This window comes from Anabrus simplex, chromosome 1 (genome assembly GCF_040414725.1).
Source record: "Anabrus simplex isolate iqAnaSimp1 chromosome 1, ASM4041472v1, whole genome shotgun sequence".
NCBI lineage: Eukaryota > Metazoa > Arthropoda > Insecta > Orthoptera > Tettigoniidae > Anabrus > Anabrus simplex.
The window spans coordinates 1,079,388,466-1,079,409,550 of NC_090265.1; the positions used below are offsets into that span (position 1 = coordinate 1,079,388,466).

At 38.7% G+C, this 21,085-nt stretch overlaps 1 protein-coding gene across 1 annotated transcript in view; it reads right to left on the reverse strand.

The window, feature by feature from the left end:
• Positions 1–21,085, reverse strand: part of LOC136858065 (microtubule-associated protein futsch) — a 335,767-nt gene that overhangs the window by 27,128 nt on the left and 287,554 nt on the right. The window contains exons 10-13 of the mRNA XM_068225267.1: positions 5,109–5,287; positions 4,926–5,000; positions 4,700–4,845; positions 4,446–4,623 (exon numbers count right to left, since the gene is read on the reverse strand). Coding sequence (XP_068081368.1) covers positions 4,446–4,623; positions 4,700–4,845; positions 4,926–5,000; positions 5,109–5,287 — 578 coding nt within the window. The remainder of the gene's footprint in view (positions 1–4,445; positions 4,624–4,699; positions 4,846–4,925; positions 5,001–5,108; positions 5,288–21,085) is intronic.

A 21,085-nucleotide genomic window follows, 5' to 3' on the forward strand; every position in this document is an offset into this window, starting at 1 on the left:
ACGGTAACTTCCAGAATGGTAATCAGCACGAGAACGATTGAGAATATTCTGTACATTTTAATCTGTGTATTAGACCCTCTCAAATTTTCACAAAGATATTTTTTGTAATGTAACTTCATGTGTTTCAAGGTTGTCATCCCGATGCGCAGTGTTGGCAGTTGTGTTAAATGGCGGTTTGTGATGTGAGTGTTTTGTCTGTGCCAACAGCGATTAAGGTTATGTGTGTGTTAATTTGTAGATAAATGTAAATAAAATAATTACACCAACTGACAGCATCTCATGTGTGTCTTTGTGGATACATTAATAGCTATGGAGTTAATCTATCGCTTGAAATCGAATTATGGCGTTGGGAAGTATAATGGGAATGTATGAGATCTAAAGAAGTGCCAGATGAGATTACAATTCGAGTTAAACAACTATATTGAGAAATAAAGAGCTGTGTGAAAATTCAAAGGGTCAGGTTATGATATCATGAGTGGATTCCAACAGGGAAGTTGTCCACCACCACCACCACTTCTATATATTAAATGGATGAAGACATAAAGGCAACGAAGAGGATCACATGATTGGTGATGGTGGTTAGTGTTTTACATAGAAGCACAGATAGGCAACCATCTTCTATTAACACTAGTCAGAAGGAAAATGGAAGAGGTCCAAACCTCAAAAAATGAAGGTATTGGCAAAAGAAAGGGAAGGGCTACGAAGGGTGTGAACATGAAAGACTACCTGGGCATAGAAAACCTAGACTAAGCTAGGACTGTGGTTACCAATTCGTGCTCCAAAACTCCGAGTTCAGTCTCGTCTAACGACAGGCAGGGGATACCACCCAAAGGGCGAGAAGGATCAGACAACAAATGCGCTCAGAAGCTAAGTACAAGCTAAACTAGATATTTGGCAAGAAGAATTCGAAACAATGGGACTGGTTGTCAGTCAAACTAAAACAGTTACACCCCTAGTTTGGTGATGAGTCAAAATCCTGAAGCAGTCCACCTGCAAGTGGAAAACAAAGAAGATATTATTAATAACTCCAAATACTTAGGGAGCTGTTTCTTCTGACAATATTATAAACCAAGAAATAAGCAACAGGATACAAGCTGTATCAATTTCTACCACTCCTCTCGTCAACTATTCTGGGATGGCATTAACCCAAGCTGCAAAGATCACCTTGTATAAAACATATCTTGTATTAATTCTTAAATGGTAAGAGTGTTATATGTGTTATAATTAGTGTGTTGTCTGGCTTCTTTTTTTATGACGTCCGATTTTTCGGACGCTATGCACTAATGGGTTGAAACACATATAATAACAAAAACTGGATGTGATCTTGTCATAATATGATGTCTTTTTTGCAGGAATAATTATAACATTAAAATACATATGATAACAAAAATTGGTTATGATTTTCTTGTCATAATATGATGCCTTAACTCAACTTAAAGACATCAAACGACAAGAAGATTATTTTATAGAAATTTGTATATAAGTCAATATGGACCAAAATGGTGAAAATAGTCAAGAAGATCACAATCAATTTTTGTTATAATATGTATTTTAATGTTATAATTATTCCTGCAACATATGTTGTATACATATGTTTTAGTTATCACATGATCTGTTTAATTTTTATTTTGGCTGAAGATGGGCACCAAGTGGCTGAAACTAGTCCCAAGACTGATGTAATATTATCTACTTGATATGTTGTATTGAAAAGGTGGACTCTCTCGTTAATTTGTTTCTTATAATTGCACTTCAATATGGAAAAAAAATGAAATTTATAGCTTTTAAAAATGCCTCCACTGTGCTGGCATCCGCCAACCCATACATGAAATACATGTCTGCATACTCAGCATTGGAATACCTCTACACTGTCTGGTAAACAACATACAGATGAATGAGTAACAGCACTCACAGCAGCAGCTAAGAAACTTAAGAATCATGTGAACAACATCTACCTACCCACAGTACGTAAGCAGTAGCAAACTATCGTCTAAACCGTCTTCAGGAGTACAGCACTAGCACGTTATTTTTTATCCCCATTCTGTATCCTGAAGGAGTACAGCGGGTCACTGAAAGCTTAACACCGTCTCTCTGGCCAGAAGATGTGTGGTGATTTATGGGGTAGTGAAGGATAAAGGAGAAGGAATCGGTCATAGCTTATAATTAGGAACTGCCCCAGAATATGCCTGGAAGTGAGAATGGGAAACCACGGAAAAAACATTTTCTTTTTTTACAAATTGCTGACGCAGACTGGTCTTATGGTGACGACGGAATAGGAAAGGACTAGGAGAGGGAAGGAAATGGCCGTGGCCTTAGTTAAGGTGCAGCCCCAGCATTTGCCTGGAGTGAAAAAGGGAAACCTTGGAAAACCACCTTCAGGGCTGCCGACAATGGTGTTCGAATCCACTATCTCCTGAATGCAAACTCACAGCTGTGCGCTCCTACGCAGGGCCAAATAGCTAGGTAGTAAAGCCATTCTCAGGACAGCCAAGGTGCAGTTTGCCCAACTCTCCTCCTGAATGCACAGCTGTTCAGCCATAGCTACTCCAATCGGTCGATTTGCATGTAATTTCCATGCCTACTTGTATTGGAAACCCTTGTAATCCATTTATGGGTGTGGGTGGTAACAGATGTTGAGAGAGAGAGAGAGAGAGAGAGAGAGAGAGAGAGAGAGAGAGAGTATGCATCTTCAAGATCTTGGAGCGAAGCGCCATCTCAAAAGACTAGGCTGAAGTCATTGTATAGGTACTCCTATAATGACAGTGGACAATATATTGCACTGTGCACAGTGCAAGAGATATTCAAAGATTGGATTAGCTAGTGACATCTGTGCACACTCAACAGAATAATAATGTCAGATGTCGCCATAGATGGATACGTCACAGAGAACATTTATTTATTTATGACACATGGCTGTAACAGAGTTGCACTCCAATTACAATAGACATAAAAAAAAAAAAAAAAAAAAAAGGTGTTATGATATATAATGCAAAACAGAAAAAGATCATGAAAAATTAACAATGGATTTTGAAAAATTATACTAAACAAATATAGAAATAAATGACAAAAACAACAATAGGTTTAAAAGTTGTTATATGCAGATTAGGATTAGACAGTGCTGCAATTACTGGCTCCTGATTATATAAGTAGGAAGAACTAAATATTTATGTGCAGGCACACACATATGCGAACAGGTCAGGTGCATGATTAACAGAGTAAGAATAATATTCCAAAATTTATATACAACTGAATTCCATTTGGATTATTGACAAAGAGATAGTGTGACTAATTCTATTTTCTTTTTATGAGATGCTATTTGTGAAAATAGTTTAAGTATATTCACTAAAGAAAATTAATAGACATTTTTTGAAGTCTGTTAGGGACAGTGAGAGATCTATGTCGTGGTTTTTTAATAAGTCATTAAACATACTACACATCCTCACTAATGGCAAATTTTTGCGATAAGGGGTAAGGGATTGTAAAAGTACGTCCAGCTACGTAAGTTTGATTTGCTTATGTGGATCACAACTATCTATCTGGTTATTATGCCATTATTACAAAGTTCCAGTCCTTGTCCTATTAAATACATACTGGTACTAAAGAAACCTGGATAGCACATTCACATCACTCTTAAGTATAATTCCCACCATAAGAAAATTAAATTAGCGTTCCCGGCCACGTTGTGTGCATGACGAGCCAGTGACAACTGGTCTGAGTACGGATTTGGTAGAGAACTTAATTTAACAGACCCGAAGCGTGGTAGCGTGTCAGCGTACAGCTGCAGGGAACATTAGTCCCAAGCCAGTCTTAGCTGTGGGCCTGTGGTTGTTACGATCGCGCAACAGTAGCTTGTCTGACGTGTTGGTGCTTAATTTTACGTTCGTAAGTGAACTGTGCAACAACGTGTGTAAATTAAGCCTAATGTACATAAGCATAGTGGTTTGCAGGACATTCAGTTGAGAAGAAGAATACTAGACAGTTTACAAATGATGACAAATTAAAGTTTATTGAGAAAGTGGATGCTAATCTACACATGAAACATGTGCAAATTGCTCAGATGTTGCACATTCCTACGATAACTTTAAACATAATTGTAAGCAACGTGTGTAGTTCGCATTTCTAAGAACGGTTTTCCTTAATATTTTTCTATGTTGATGTTCTTAAAATGTATTATTTATTTATTTCATTAAGTATAATTGTAAACACTTGTTTCTTTGTTTTCATCATAATTATTTTTACGTTCAAACCTAACCTTAAATTTAACACCATATTTGTTTTTCATTTTTTAGCATGTTCCCTCTTTATTACATTTTTCTTTGGTCCCCACAAAAACGTCCTAACCAGTTTTGACTGTATTTCAATATCAAATCTACATTCAAATAAACAAAAATTATTGACACTGCAATGCACCAAAAATATAATTACATCACATACAGCATGCATCTCACCTTGATTTTTTTCTTTTTCTTCTTCTTGAAACGTTTCTCTTTAGGCAAAGGCCGGGGAGGAGGGGGAGGAGAAGGAAGATCTTCGCCTGCTGAAGGTGATGTTCCTTCCCCAGGTCGGATGCCATCCGCAAACTTCACAGTTTTTCTTTCAGCACCTTCAGTTATAATAAGCTTTTCTCTACAAAGAAAATACTATTGCTGTAAATTTTGTAAACGATTTTAAATCTATGCCAACAACAGATTATGCAACCAACCTGAATCCTGCAGAGATAAGAATTCCCCTGCCTGCTGGGGGCAGAGGTTTTACTTCCACAGGTGTTCTCTTCTTCCGTTTTGTTAGAGGTGGAGGGCTTGCTTGATATTCTTCATCACATATTTCAGGTACTTCTTGCATAGCTTCCTAATAATTAAGAACATTTTTGTCAGAGCCATTGTATTGCAATGTCATTTTTAAAACAATGAAGTATCACGATAATTTACCTCTATCAGCCTCATTTCCTCCAAGTCTATTTCATCACCACCAGCATCAAGAAGTTGATTCTGCTCCATAGCTTTCTGCAATGTACAACAATGATATCAAAAAATATATTCTGATAACAAAATGGCAAGAAATAGGGTATAAATACGATCATTTTTGTGAATACATCTACAAATCACAGCTACCTTGATGACTAACTCAGCTGCTTGTTTCAACTTAGCTTGTTGTCTCCTTTCTTTCTCCAGCCGCCGCTTCTCTTTCTCTTGTCGACGTAGGGCTCGATCTGCTCGACGACGCTCTACTTCTTCTATCTGAGACACCTGTTGAACCTCTACAGCTGAGATGAAGGGAACATTACCATCTCCTGCAGGTTGGAGAAGAAAAATTAATCAAGTTCGGCTTCACACACTAATCAAGTTTCATAAAAATTGGACTATCATGAGTAATCCTATATAAAGATATGACAATGTATCAGATTTGTACATTTCATGTTCCACTATAAAGAGGTTAGTGTGTTATGAACTCATATTCTGTGCCCAAGAATCACAGCACATTTGATCAACTTTTAAGAGTACTTGAATGTAAGAATGCTGGCGTATTAAAGAGCAGATTTAAGAGAAATTCCAGGCATTCTAGTATATCTTAAGAGAGTCATCAATGAAAATGCTTTAAGTACATTTCATCATTCAATTTGTAACAATAAATATCGTGCAAGTCAATGCATATATGAAAAGGATAATTTCATGTATTGTATTAGTGATGAATCTGAAAAATTGAGATGTAACATATAAACTACTATCAGGAGATTTTATGAACAACAAAATATTTACTATTCAACAGAAACTTCGGCTTCATACATTAATCAACTTTCATAAAAATGGGACTATCGTGAGATATCCTGAATAAAGATATGACAATGTATCAGATTTGTACATCTCATGGTCCACTATAACAAGTGATCCTACACATCTCGTGTCAGAATAGCTGCCTTTTCTGATTAAATCTTTAAGGTTGTTTTTGTATACATAATGGCATAATAATAATAATAATAATAATAATAATAATAATAATAATAATAATAATAATAATAATAATAATAATAATAATAATAATAATAATAATAATAATAAAAGAGTGTTAGTGTTATCTTGTGATTTTGATCTTGTATAATATTGTTTTTGAGGTAATCTATATATATAAAATAAGAGTTTTGTCTGTACATTGCTCAGAATTTGAAAAGAATGGTATTTCTGTATCGGTCATGTCCACAGTAACAAGAAAATGCATTTTTTACTTTTCCGTAATTTCTGTCTGTCTGTCTATATGTATGTACACGCATCACGAGAAAACGGCTGAAGAGAATTTAATGAAAATCGGAATGTAAAGTTGGGTGATGAACCGCTACAATCTAGGCTATAAATTATTTTAATCACGTTGAGTGAAATGGTAGTTTAGGGGAAGGCCTGAAATTTAATTCTCAAATATTTATGTTATTAGTGGTCGTGTCTTAATGAAAATTGCTAGACAAAGATGGGAAATAAGTCGCTACAATATAGGCTATACACGCTGAGAAAAATGGTAGTTTATGGGAAGGCCTAAAATTTAATTGTCAAATATTTATTTTATTAGTGGTCGTATCTTCACGAAAATTGGTATGCAAAGTCAGGGAATAGGTCGCTATAATCTAGGCTATCAATAATGTTATTCGCACTGAGTGAAATGGTAGTTTAGGGGAAGGCCTGAAATGTAATCTGCATATAAAATAAGTGTTCTGCCTGTGCATTTCTCAGAATTTGAAATGAATGATATTTCTGTATCTGTCATGTCAACAGTAATAAGAAAATGCATTTTTTACTTTTCCGTAATGTCTGTCTGTCTGTCTGTCTGTACCCGCATCAATAGAAAACGGCTGAAGAGAATTTAATGAAAATCGGTATGTAATGTCGGGTGACGAACCACTGCAATCTAGGCTACAAATTATTTTATTCACGTTGAGTGAAATAGTAGTTTAGGGGAAGGCCTGAAATGTAATTCTCAAATAAGTTATTTATGTTATTAGTGGTCGTATCAATAAATACTATATAACTAACATAATTTTAGATATGTCGTAAGTTAGTAGTAGTTATTAAATTTCCGATCACTTATGTCTTATACATTGTTACCGCACCGCATATAATCAGAGATATTCATGAATTTGGATTTTTGGTCCTAAGTCCATATCAGCGCCGAGTCACGAGAAAACGGTTAAACAGAATTTAGTGAAAATCGGTGTAAAGTCTGAGAATAAGGAACTGCAGTCTACGATATAAATAATTTTGTAAGACACCCTAATATCACAAAGTCGAAAGAAAACTAATGTGAAGGCCTGCAATATAGAAAGCTCATAAACTTTATCAACAATAACATTACATTGACCATTGTTTGTTGTGATGTGCTTTTTGTCTTCTGTTTCCTCTCATCCCCGATAGATATGATTACTGCAGCATACCGAGGTTTTTTTAATTTGCTTGACGTCGCACCGACATAGGCAGGTCTTATGGCGACGATGGGATAGGAAATGAATAGTGGTGTGAAGGAAGCGGCCTTGGCTTTAAAGTACAGCCTGGTGTGACTGGTGTGAAAATGGGAAACCACGGAATACCATCTTCAGGGTTGCCGGCAATGGGTTTCGAATCCACTATCTCCCGGATGCAAGCTCACAGCTGCGCGCCCCTAACCACACGGGCAACTCACCTGGTCGTATCGACTGTAACAGCCTGCCTGTATATTGGCGGGAAGTAGCTGGGGAGTAAGATAACTTTCTTCTTTAGCAGGCCATTCCTCTGGTTCATACATTTTCTGATATATCTGGTACATAACACACTGGTTCATCATAGTACTCGAGCTATTCAATCCCTACTTTGAGGCACTGATTGGAATGAGTAGTGTGCATATTTAACGGAACAATGACAGAGGAGTGTTCACGGCAGTCTGCGACCTGGTTATTCCAGCTCTGGAACTTTGGACTCTTAGATCGGCACCGTAGTACTGTTCGTTGAAAGTGAGAAAGTGTGCGGTTTTTCATTTGATCGAGTATTTTATATGATAACATTGCTTTCATTCGCTACATTCCTACTGACGTTTTTGTGATGGCCTACGTTGAATTCAGTTAGGAAAACCATCAAGAAGTCAGTCTTTCTGAGAATCCCGTAGCAAAGCACGGGTACATCAGCTAGTATTTAATATGAATTTTGTGCTATAAATGTCCGCCATCTTGGTAATTGCGGCAATTATTCCATAGATAACACTATCTAGAGGTCACTCCGTATATCTGAATAACACTTTTGACCTAACTGCCCTCTTTTTGGTTTCCTTTGTCATTATTTCCATAGAAACCTCAAATAAGATATGCACTATTCTTTATATTCTTGGCGTTACCTAGGTCACACAGACGGCCACTATTGTCAGCCATCTTTAAGACCGGTAATACGACACTTCTGTACTGGACAGCATACTACATTATTACCTGGTCAGTTCACGTGGCGGTTTAGTTCTGAACTAAGTACGAGCTAAGCATAACCCTGCGTGAGACACTGGGATGGGGCTCTCAACCCCGACACAGCGCGATCTAATGGCTAATAGGGGAAGTTTCCTGTAGATATACAGGACAGGTACGAGTAAGACCTAGTCAAATAAGCACTCGCGGATCAACTGAGGTGAACAGAACTGTGATCAACAGCTTCGATGGCAGAAGAGGATTTATGTCTTAATGGCAGAGACACTTTGCGTCTGGCTTGGATCGAGCGGCAAAGTGGTCAGCGTCTGTTTACCTAGTAGGTAAGGCTGTACAAATTACATTCCAGGAACTAGCAATCCCTGGTCCTAAATTCTCAGTAGAAACACTGGACTAATCCTTGATTACAAGCAATTATGATTCGTGAGAGTAATTACAGAATTACCCCAGGTGGTAACCAATCCACCCGCCCATGGACGGCAACCAGGTTTTCGGATTCTGGGGGACCTGGGCTACCACGATTACAGAGAAAGTCGGAGTTCTCTGGCAAACTACCATCAAAGAAACCCACATACATTGGGACTTTCAACATTAACACGTTACTACAACCTTAACATCAGAACTAGATCGACAAAGGATACAGATACTAGCTGTTCAGGAAACACGCCTTACGGATGAAAACACACTAGACTATGGAAATATCGAATTTTCAAAAGTAAAACAGGCAAACGAATAGGAAGAGGTGGCACCCCTCTTTTGGATAAGACCTTTGTAGTTCACAAAAACATAGTTGATTCGATAAAAGAAGTCACTCCCATAAGTAATAGAGTGATGACTATGCGTGTACAATGTGCGAACAAAAAATACACAATAATTAATGTACATGCCCCCACGAACATTGAAAATAAGAAGGACTCACAGAAAGTAGAACAATTCTGGTCTAATCTCGAAAAAAATCTTGGCAGCAGTCCCCAGAGAAGATACAAAGATATTGCTAGGTGATTTCAATGCACAGATTGGTAGGGAAAAAAATACCAGAAGACCGTAGGCAAATACCCAGCTCATAAATTCACCAACAAGAATGGCATGAGACTTACTGAGCTGTGTTAACAGAACAACCTGAAGGTAATGTCCACCTCTCTGAGGAAGCACCCTTGAAAACAGAAGACCTAGAGATCACCTTTACAATCTCTTGGAGAATATCAGATCAACCATGTAACCATCACACATCCTTTACAGAAAGAAATCATGATGTGCAAGTTCGAAGAGGAGCTAATATTGATTCTGACCACTATTTAGTGCATATCAAAGTAAAATTTACCCCGAAAATAATCCACTACAAGAAATCTCATCTTCAGAAGTTCGAGACGAAAAAGATAAAGGAAACTAACATAAAAGAAGAATGGGAAAAGGAAAAGGTGGACACCTGGGAACAGTTCCATGACAAGATCATTACAAGAGCTAAAGAGACGATTCCATTGAAGAAGAATATGAAACACCCTTGGTGGGACTCTGCATGTGAAGAAGCACTGGAAAAGCGGAAGAGAGCCTTTCAGAAATAATACTGTAAGAAGTCACTCGAGACTCAACAACATTATTTTCAGACAAGGAAGGAAGTGTCAAAAGTAATCAGGCAAACAAAGAGGAGATACATGAAGGACCAAACGGAATCTATAGAAAAAGATTTCTGAGATCACAATATGCGAGACTTCTACAGGACTTTCGCAGGAAGGATCTGTGGATACACCCCACAGAATTTTTGGTTCCGAAAACAAGATGGAAAACTCACGCTGTCTAACCAGGATAATTGTAAGGAGTTGGTTCGATATTTCTCTGAATTACTCAATTGCCAGAAGCCAACATTACGATGGCCCAAAGAAACTCCTGTACACGTAAACCCTGAATCTCCACCACCTACCAAAGATGGAATCCAGAGACACAGCTTCAGACTCAAAAATAACAGGGTGTTTGGAGAAGATGGCGTAGTTGCAGAACTCTTAAAGAATATAGGCCCAAATACGCTTGAGGAGCTCACACTAATAATCATGAACATCTGGAAAAAAGACAAGCTACCTGAAGAACGGAAATGTGCACTTATCCATCCGGTACACGAGAAAGGTGACAAAACCGATGTAAATAACTACAGAGGGATTTCTCTCGTTCAAGTCACCTACAAGATTCTCTCCGCGTGTCTTCTTCAAAGAGTACACGAACAGCTTGAACACAAAATTGGAGAATATCAATCCGACCTGGGAGGTCCTGTGTTGAACAAATTTTTAACTTGAAGACGATACTGAAATATAGAGCAACCTGAAGCTCTCCGATTATTTGTAGTTTCGTCGACTTCAAGAAAGCGTACGAATCGGTCGATCGACAGTCTCTTTTTAACATATTAGAAGAACAAGGGCTTGACCCAAATACATTAAGACTCATCAAGGAAACACTCACGGACACGAAGTCAAAAGTGAAATTCATGGGTGAAGTATCGGAGCCCTTTGCCATTAAGACCGGCGCGCAACAGGGTGACGGATTGTCACCACTGCTTTTCAACCTTGCTCTAGACAAAGTCATTCGAGAATGGGAGAAGGAACTGAAAGTTCAGAAGCACTGGAAATCCATTCAACTTGGCCGAAAGAACGATGACATAAAGGTCAGTTGTTTAGCTTTCGCAGATGACCTAGCGATACTAACAGACAGTGATATTTCAGCGATCAAACAGATTGAAGTCCTCAAGGAATGCGCTGAGGAAACTGGACTACATACATATCTCATTCGAGAAGACAAAGTTTTTTTGCACTAAATTCGACATTCAGGAATTAAAAACAAAATATGGGCAGATCAAACGAGTTCCATACTTTAAATATCTCGGTGAGATCCTAGGACCAACAGGGTTGGAAAAGGAAGCACAGATAGTTCGATTACAAAAACTCAAAAGAGCATATTGGAGAACCCGTGACATCTACAACAAGAAATGCATCTCCATACATACAAAAATCAAACATTATAATACGGTGATTAAACCTGAAGTGCTGTATGAAAGTGAAATCTTGGTACTAAATAATAAAGGTGATTTGGAAAACATCTTGAAGGAGGAAAGGAAGATCTTGAGGAAAATTCTGGGCCCACAGAAAAAAGAAGAAGGGTACAGACACAAATCATGCAAAACTATGGAAAGACTGTCCAACCTTGCCGCAGATGTCAGGAAATGAAGACTGAAATTCTATGGACACGTTCACAGACTATCGTCTTCAAGGCTAACCCACAAGATTTTGACATACAGTAGAGTCTCGATTATCCGACTTACACAGGACCTGGAGTACGTCGGATCACCGAAAATGTCGGATAATACGGAATAACTTTGAAAATGAACTAAAACAAACAGGAAGGCTATACTGTATTATGTACTATGTTTTACGGGATTCTATTTATTGACGTATTAATTCAATTGTACAGTAGATGCAGCACTCTTTTCTTACTATGCCTGTAGACATGTGCAGACGTCTTGGCTTGGGCTGCAAGAGTTTTGATGTCAGCATCTTGAAATTCAGCCCAGTCTCATCACAATTAAAATCTGATCACCGGATAATCCTTCAGCAAGAATTATTTCTTGAAATTGTCTTTTAAATTTCACAACCTCATTGGATTTAGCTGACAGTTTTTCTCCACAGATATTAAGCTGCCCAATGCCGTACCGTTTTTTCCACTGATCAAGCCACCTAGCACTGGCAGTAAAATTAGGGTCCCTTTATTAAACTCCTTCTGGATATACACCGCCATTTCTTGCAGAATGGGGCCAGATGTTGATAAGCCCTTTTCCTGGTTTTTAGTGAACCAAAGAAATAGTGCTTCACTTACTTTTTCGTACTCACATTTTTCATTGTTTTTTTCTAATTTTCAGTGCATCACTTGTTGCTCTGGTAGAGCACCACTTTTCAATTTATTCCCTCGTATGTTTCCACTCTCCCACTGTAACACGTCCAACACCATAATCTGAAGCCATTTTTTGAAGCGTTTCCCTTTTGTCCAATCTCATTAACCCACTCTACTTGTCTTCCACAGAAACAATCACTTTCTTACGTTTACTTGCCATACTCACAGAGGATATGAAAACTATAACATCTGCACCCAACCAATACTACATTGAACAATCCTACCGCATGACTGCCAGGGCTTGTCCCACAGTTGCACCCTCCACACCCCGTGTCCCAGAATTGCATCCACCTAAAGTTCAAATTAAGACTAACAGTGTCAGATAACGCGGAGTGTCAGATAAGCGAAGGTCGGCTGAGCGAGACTCTACTGTATACTGAAAAACTGAAAAACGTACCATGGATACAAGATGTTAAAAATGATCTGGAAAAGGCCCAGATAGAACCATCAGAAATACTGGACAGAAACATTTACCGTCACAAGATAAATTGTTGGGTAGTAAAGCCAGAGAATGAAGTCCCTAAAAGATCAGGGACTAAGTGGTCTGAAGAAAGAAAACAGGCATACAGTGAAAGAATGAAAGCAATATGGTCTGTTAGAAAGGGGAATCATAAATGTAATGCGTGATCCAACAGGGTCCATACGCAAATAATAATAATAATAATAATAATAATAATAATAATAATAATAATAATAATAATAATAATAATAATAGCTTATGCGAGAACAAGAGAAATCTACAACAAAAAAATGTATGTCTCTCCACGTTAAGATTAAACATTACAATACTGTAATCAAACCTGAGGCTTTATATGCAGGGGAAACTCTAATACTTCATAGAAAGGGGGAGCTGGAAAATATCCTAAAAGAAGAGCGAAAAATCATGAGGAAAATTTTAGGACCAAGACACACGGGAGAAGGGTACCACCTCCAAACCCGGATATCCACAGAAAAATTATCTAATATTGCGGCAGACCTCAGGAAAAGAAGGCTGAAATTTTATGGACATGTTAAGAGGCTTTCAGAAAATAGATTAACCCACCAAGTTCTTGAAAGAGTTGATAAACTGAAGAATTTCCCTTGGATACAACAAACAAAAGTGGACATGAAGAACGCACAAATTCAACCTCAAGACATTTTGAATCGAAATATATATAGAAAGAAAATTGACAAGTGGGAAGTTACTCCAGAGAATGAAGTACCAAAAAGAGCAGGTACCAAGTGGATGGAAGAATGGAAAAGAATCTTTAGTCAACAGATGAAAGCATCCTGGATCCTCCGCAAACGAAATCATAAATAAAGCTTTGTGTGTTCCAAAAGGGACCATTCACGTATAATAATAATAATAATAATAATAATAATAATAATAATAATAATAATAATAATAATAATAATAATAATAATAATACATATGAATGTATCCATAGACTTTCAATACTGAAAATAAACATTTCAGACTTCATCCAAAATTAATCAAATTGATAGAACTCACCTTAACTAACACAAACTGTAAAGTTCAGAGGGGAATTTTCTGAGATATCCCACATAAAAACAGCTTTAAGACAGGGAAATTGCCTGTCATCACTGCTCTTCAACTGTGCCTTGGAATATATAATGAGAGAATGATACAAGGATAACCCAAAGAACTACAAAATTGGAAGATCCAAAGACAACGTACATTTAAACTGCCTGGAATTCACTGATGACCTTGATCTCCTGTCCAACAACGTTCAGGAAGCTCAACAACAAGTTTACTACAGAAAATAGGCCCCAAAATATCCTTCGAAAAGACAGAAATCATGTTAGCTGACCCACCACTCATAAATAAAATTACAACAGAAGAACAGGAAATCAAAATCATCAACAAATTTAAATATTTAGGAGAAATAATAATGTACCTCCCCGTGTGAACCATTTGACCTTACTGTGGTGGGGAGGCTTGCAATGCCCTAATGAAGCAGATAGCCGAAATATAGGCGCAACTATATCGGAGGAGTATCTGTTGAGAGACCAGACTAACAAATGGTCCATTGAAAAAGTGCGGGTGTGTGTGTGTGTGTGTGTGGGGAGGGGATAATAGTAGCCTTTCGGAAATGGCAAGGGCGACAGCCTGGATGACTGAATGATATGGCCCTGTAATAATATAAAACAAGGCTTAACTGTGATGATACTGCTACACGGCTGAAAGCAACGGGAAACTACAACCGCAACTAACTCCCGAGGACATACAGCTCTCTCTGTATGAATGAATGAATGATGAAATGGGCTATTGCTGGTGAGGAAGGTAAGGTGAACCACCTCACTTCATTTCCCAAGATGCCTTGTAATGTATACGTCATAGATAATGGTAGCTTTTAACTCTGGAAACCAGGTCTAAAATCTCCTGATCTCCACTGATACTCCGGAGGTAAAATAGTCCCCCATTAGGATCACTGTGGTAGGTTAGAGAATCTGAAGAGGGAAATGGATAGACTAAAATTAGACGTAGTTGGCATAAATGAAGTATGTTGGCAGGAAGAACAGGTTTTTTGTCAGGCGACTACAGAATTATCAACACAAAATCAAACATGGGAAATGCAAGAGTTGGTTTAATAATGAATAAGAAAATAGGATAGCAGGTAAGCAACTAAGACCAGCACAGTGAAGAAATTAGTGTTGTCAAGATAGAAACCAAGCCAATGCCCACCACAACAGCGCAGGTCTATAAGCCTGCTAGTTCGGCATATGATGAAATCGAAAGAACATATTAAGGGATAGAAAATTTAATACAAGATGTAAAAGGAGATGAGAATGCAATTGTGATGGGAGACTGTAGTGCAGTGGTAGGTCAAGGAAGACAAGGTTATGCCACAGGAGAATTTGGACTGGGATGAAGCAATGAAAGAGGAAGTCTGCTAGTTGACTTCTGCACTGATCATAATTCAGTTCTTGTTAATATTTGGTTCACACACCACTAACAGTAGCTGTATACGTGGACAAGATCTGGAGACACAGGAGGGTATCAAGTAGACTTCATTATGATTAGGCAGAGATACAGAAACCAGGTGTAGGATTGCAAGGTGTTCCCAGCAGCAGACGTGGACTCTGACCACAACTTGTTGGTCATGAAATGTCATCTGAAGTCAAAGAAATTGTAGAAAGGATGGGATCTAGACAAGTTGAAAGGAAAGAGATTGAGGGATTGTTTCAAGGAGCATGTTGCAAAAGGACTAAATGGAAAGGCTGAAGGAAACACAATAGCTGAAGAATGTACATTCGTGAAGAAGATCAGTAGGGCCACTGAAGAAAAGTTAGGAAGAATGGTACAGTCAAGTAAGAATCAGTGGAGATCAGGAGATTTTAGACCTGGTTTCCAGAGTTAAAAGCTACCATTATCTACGACGTATACATTACAAGGCATCTTCTTGGGAAATGAAGTGAAGTGGTTCACCTTACCTTCCTCACCAGCAATAGCCCATCTTGGGATATTTTCCGCCAGCCATTGTTCCACACGTATGCGATCTTCTGCCTGTCGCGATGAAGATACCAACCGTTGACTTATGTTCTACCACCTAGTATATTTCCTTGAGGAAATGTTTCTGACCCATCTCCTTCATTTGACTGATTGATCTTCGTGAGATTTCCTTCACTAAGGGCCATCATCCTCCTAAGGGAGCTCATCTGCCCAAAGCCATTGGCTTCCTAACAGTCAGGTTATTTTCATATTGTATTTCTGAACTGCTGATGCAATTCTTCACAGCAAGACCTTCTCTCAGACAGACAACTGCGATCTGACCATTGTAGAGGTCCATATGAGTGAGAGGAGTTGTTCTTCCACTCCTATATTCCTTAATAACAGGAATAATTCATGTCATAATAATTCATGAAACTGTAAATGCATGCCTTTTCTAGTCAATGAAGCAATGTACGGATTTCAGCTTCTGTTCATCATACGGCATCTGAGAATCCTTAGAGTGCCAATAACATTTCTGGTACCAACTGTTCGACAAAATCCAAGCTTTATTTCCTTGTAGGCATTTTTGTACATAGTATAGTTGATCACATTTGCTTTCTTTGGTGAAGGGATCATCATCATCATCATCATCATCATCATCATCATCATCATCATCATCATTCGGTGTCCGGTCAGCATTTCCAAAATGTAGCAACTCCGATGGCCTTGTTGCTTGCCTCGATCAGGTCCTGTGTAGTGCAGGGTTGTTCTAGTAGAGGACAGATGAGCAGGTGGTTTGGATCTTGTGTTACACCACACTTGCAGGATGCGTCTCCATCAGCTGGAAGTATGCCCCATTTTTGCATGTTCGTCTCGCAAAGAGGGACGCCCACCCTAAGACGACTAAGTGATCTCCAAATAGAGTAGGGCAGGTCATTTCCTGGAGCCAGCTCTTCCTTTGCAGGAGTATCAGATGGCAGCATGCTCTTCCACCTGGTGATGCGGTTAGACTCCGATGTTCCTACCAGTGGTTGAGTCCTGGTGATGAAGCTCTTTCTCAACTTCAGTCGACAGAAGCCTGGTGATCATGCAGTGGATGGCGAGAATCATTAGTCTGCTTCGTCCTCTCTTCATCAGCAGCAATAGCCCTTCTGATAGTGGGGAGAGCTATTCCAACAATCGGGTAGAGTTCGTCAACTGGAGTTGGCTTCAGACATCCCGACAAGATTCGTACGGTCTCGTTGATTCCAATGCCAACCTGCTTGGTGTAAGTGGATGCACTCCACACAGGTGAAGCGTACTCTGCAGCGGACAAACACAAAGCAAGAGCAGAGGTTGTCAGGATGCAAGGGCTTGCTCCCCAGGTGGTGGCTGTGAGCTTTCTCAAAATATAGTTCCGTGAACTAACTTTCAGCCTAGTGTTGTGGCAATGTTTCTTGAAGGACAGTATTCGGTCAAGAGTAACATCTAGATACACAGGTGTTGGACAATGTTCAAGTCGTTTGCCTTGCCATGTAATGTCCAGTTCCCACTGAGCTTCTCTATTCCTTAAGTGAAATGCGCACACCTGAGTCTTGTTGGGATTTGGCTTTAGATGATTGCCTTCGCAGCAAGAGCCAAGAGTTTCTAGTGCAGAAGTCAACTTTCCCTCTACCTCTTCAAATGTCTTTCCTTGGGCAGCCACTACAGTATCGTCGGCATAGATGAAAAGCCTGGTATGTTCTGTTATGGGCTGATCATTAGTGTAAATATTAAAGAGCACAGGGGCTAGCACACTGCCTTGAGGTAAAGCGTTCTTTTGTATGTGCTATCTGCTATTCTTACCATGGAGAGAGACTTGGAATCTTCTATTCTGCAGGAGAATGCAAATAAGAGACGTTAGCTGATAATCGTTAGTGAGCTGGTAAATTTTCTTCAGGAACTTTCTGTGGTTGATGGTGTCGCAGGCAGCTGTTAAGTCAACAAAGGCAACTCCTGTTACCTTACGCTGTTCAAAACCACCCTCGATATATTGAGTAAGGTTCAATATCTGACTGCAGCAAGACTTTCCAGGTCGAAAACCAGCTTGTTGGGGAATGAACTTTCCCTCGAGGATGCCACTAATTCGGTTGAGGATAAGGAGCTCAAAGGTCTTGAAACAATGACATAACAAAAGTTTTTACGATCATTTGGCTCCTTACCAGGCTTAAGTAGTGCAACCACTCAAGCTTTCCTTCAGAGCTTGGGAATATAAAGCTCAGATACACACTCATTAATCATTGTACGCAGCCATTGCAGAGTGGTCCGGCCGAACTTCTTGATCTGTTCTACTCTGATAACAAAAGTTCAGAATGCCAGACAATCTTTTCATAGATTGAGTTACGTCGTACAGTTTTTCAGTGATTATATCAGCGGCAGACTTGATGAGTTCAATAGGGAGGTTATCAATGCCTGCAGCTTTCTCGCTAGGTAGTGACCTCATTGCCAATTCAGATCCACTTTTAGTCACCAGCAAAGGTGTGACTAAACTTGTATGTGACTCAGTTGTGTGTCTGTACTCAAATTTTTCATTGTACAGAGTTTCAAAGTACACTTCCCAGTGGTTCTTTATTTATGTTTCATCACTGGTGATTGATCCTTAGTTGTCATGCAATGCTGTGGTTGGATTTCTTGGTAAGTGGCAAGTTTAACTTGCTGTTTTCAGTACTAAGTTGCCCTTACCCTGTCTTTACAGTTCTTTATCTTCACATTTTTGATGGAGCCATTTACTGGTGAAGAGCTTGATCTATTTTATTTTGAAGTCTTTCCTTGTGTTAACTTGTTTCAATCTCCTCCTTTCCTTGATCTTGGAGAGAACAGACTGTGATCCGGGGTTGTCTGGGAGTAATTGATGTATTTCCTTGTATTTCTTCTATAGCCTGTGAGAGCTTTATTGTCAACCATTTGGTATTTACATTGACAATGTGTCTGTTTCTAAAGCTTCATTTTCTCCTACCTTCCTAATTAAAACTTCCCTGAATTCTGTATACTTTAGTTCATTGTTTAAAGAGGTGATGTTCCACTTCGGTCTATATTGGATTTTCTCAGCATTTTGCACCTTAACCATAGTTTGATCCTTAACATATTGTGATTTGTATTGCATCAGCTTGAGATAGAGCCATAGACTTTTCTGTTTGATTTCTGTAGCAATGTATCACCAGGATGAAATCTATTTGGTATCAATAATGATCTCCAGGGCTCTTCCTAGTATATAGGCATTTTAGTAGGGCTTTGAATAAGGTTTTCATTATCATGTAACCTTTATTGTTTGCAGAAATCAACCAGTCTGTGGCCTATCACATTCTTTCTTCGCTACTAGATGTTGAAGCATAGACCTGGTCAACAGCTGTACCTATTGGTAATGAGTTGCACCTTATTGTCATCATGCTGAGATTCATTACCATTACATCTTTCAGAGGTGGTTGTGGTGATTATTTTAAGAGGAAATACAACTAGGCAACCAACCTCTGTGAAATACTATTCAGAGAAAAAAAAAAGAAAGGGAACCGACACTTTGAAAAGTGAAGGTATCGGCCAACAAGAGTTGACCAAGGGAGGTCAGATAGGATCAATAGAAGTGAGGAGCCTGTCACAAACAAGTGGAAGCAATGCCTCGACTCAGCTAAGGGTCCCATCGTTGCCAATCCAGATTCCCAAGGTAAGAGCCCCTGGGGCCCCTTTTAGTCACCTCTTACGGCAAGCAAGGGATACCATGGGTGTTATTCTGCCACCCCTACCCACAGGGGGATTAAATCCTTCATAGCAGCTATAGTTCTTTTGTCCAACACCTCCTTGGCCTTTGAGACTTCCAAGAGTGCGCCATTCTATAATCAACTCTTTGAAATTCCCCTTGACCAGGCCATCTTGTTTTGCATAATCCTGTTACATCATCAACGTGTGACAGGACTCCAGCAATACCTGTTGGACTGGCGTCACAAGCTAGAACCAGTGGTAGATCTGCATTATAAGGTATCAGCACTTGATCACTTGCGATCTCGTCCTTTAGTCTGGCAAATGCTGATTCACAAGAACTAGTCCAATGAAACTTCTTATTCTTGCAGAGAAGCTGCCTCAAGGGGTAGGTCATAGTTGAAGTATTTGGAATGAATATTGAATAATATGTTATCATTCCAAGAAATCTTCGAACATCGTCTGTATTGACCGGACGAGGCATTTCAAGTATTGCTTTAACTTTGGCTGGTGACTTCATGATTTTATTATATTCAATAACATGGCCCAGATATTCGATGCTGGTTTCAAAGAAAGCACACTTCCTTTGATTTAGATGTAAGTCAAATTCTTTGAGCCTTTGAAAGCAGGCAAATAGGTTTTGTTGACATTCTGTTTTTGTAAAACCATGACTAATAATGTCATCAAAATATGAATGAGTTTTTGATAGTTTTTGATAGTTTTTGATAGGTTGAAATCCTTTTTTAATTGTGTTGACAGTTCCATACACCTTTTGGATGTTCCTGTTTCTGTAGACATCATGGATTGATTCTATTTGTTGTCTCAGGTAGACCTTTTTCTTTCTATGAATTAATTTACTACATTCTTTCTGTTTTTCTCTGTATAGTTCCTCAACATCTACATTCTTATTAGACTGCAGTCACTTATTATGCCATATTGCCACTTCATTCACTGCATCTTGACATGCCTCATCGAACCATTTCTTTATCTTACTAACACCTTTTGGTATCACTTTCATTGCTATTGTTGTCATGATTTGTTTTGCGTTATTCCACATTCATTCACAAACTTTGTCATTTGTTTCATCAATGTTTTCTGTAGAACCTTCTCCCAGAATATCAAATCTGTTTGGAATTTCCACATTATACTTTAATCTTTCATCCTCCTGCTTCAGTTTCTCAGAATCAACTTTACATCTTTCCTCAGTCTGTGACTTACAAGAGGTTTTTAATTTTAACATAGCAGTTATCATATTGTGATCAGATCCTATCTCAGCTCCTCTGTAAGCTCTGATATCAGTTATGGAGCTTCTATGCCTCTTATCAATTAGTACACGATCTATCCGACTGGCAGTTTTACCGTCACATGAATACCATGTTTCCTTATGTATTTGTTTATGTGGGAAAGTGGTACTTCGCACATTCTGTGGATGTAGTAAAATTGATTAGTCTAATGGCATTGTCATTGCTTTCATCACGCAGACTTTCCCTTCCTATTGTTGACACAAAAATTTCTTCCTTTCCAACTTTTCCATTGAAATCACCCAAAACAATTTTGACATCATGTTTGGGTAATTTATTCCATAATTCTAACAAATC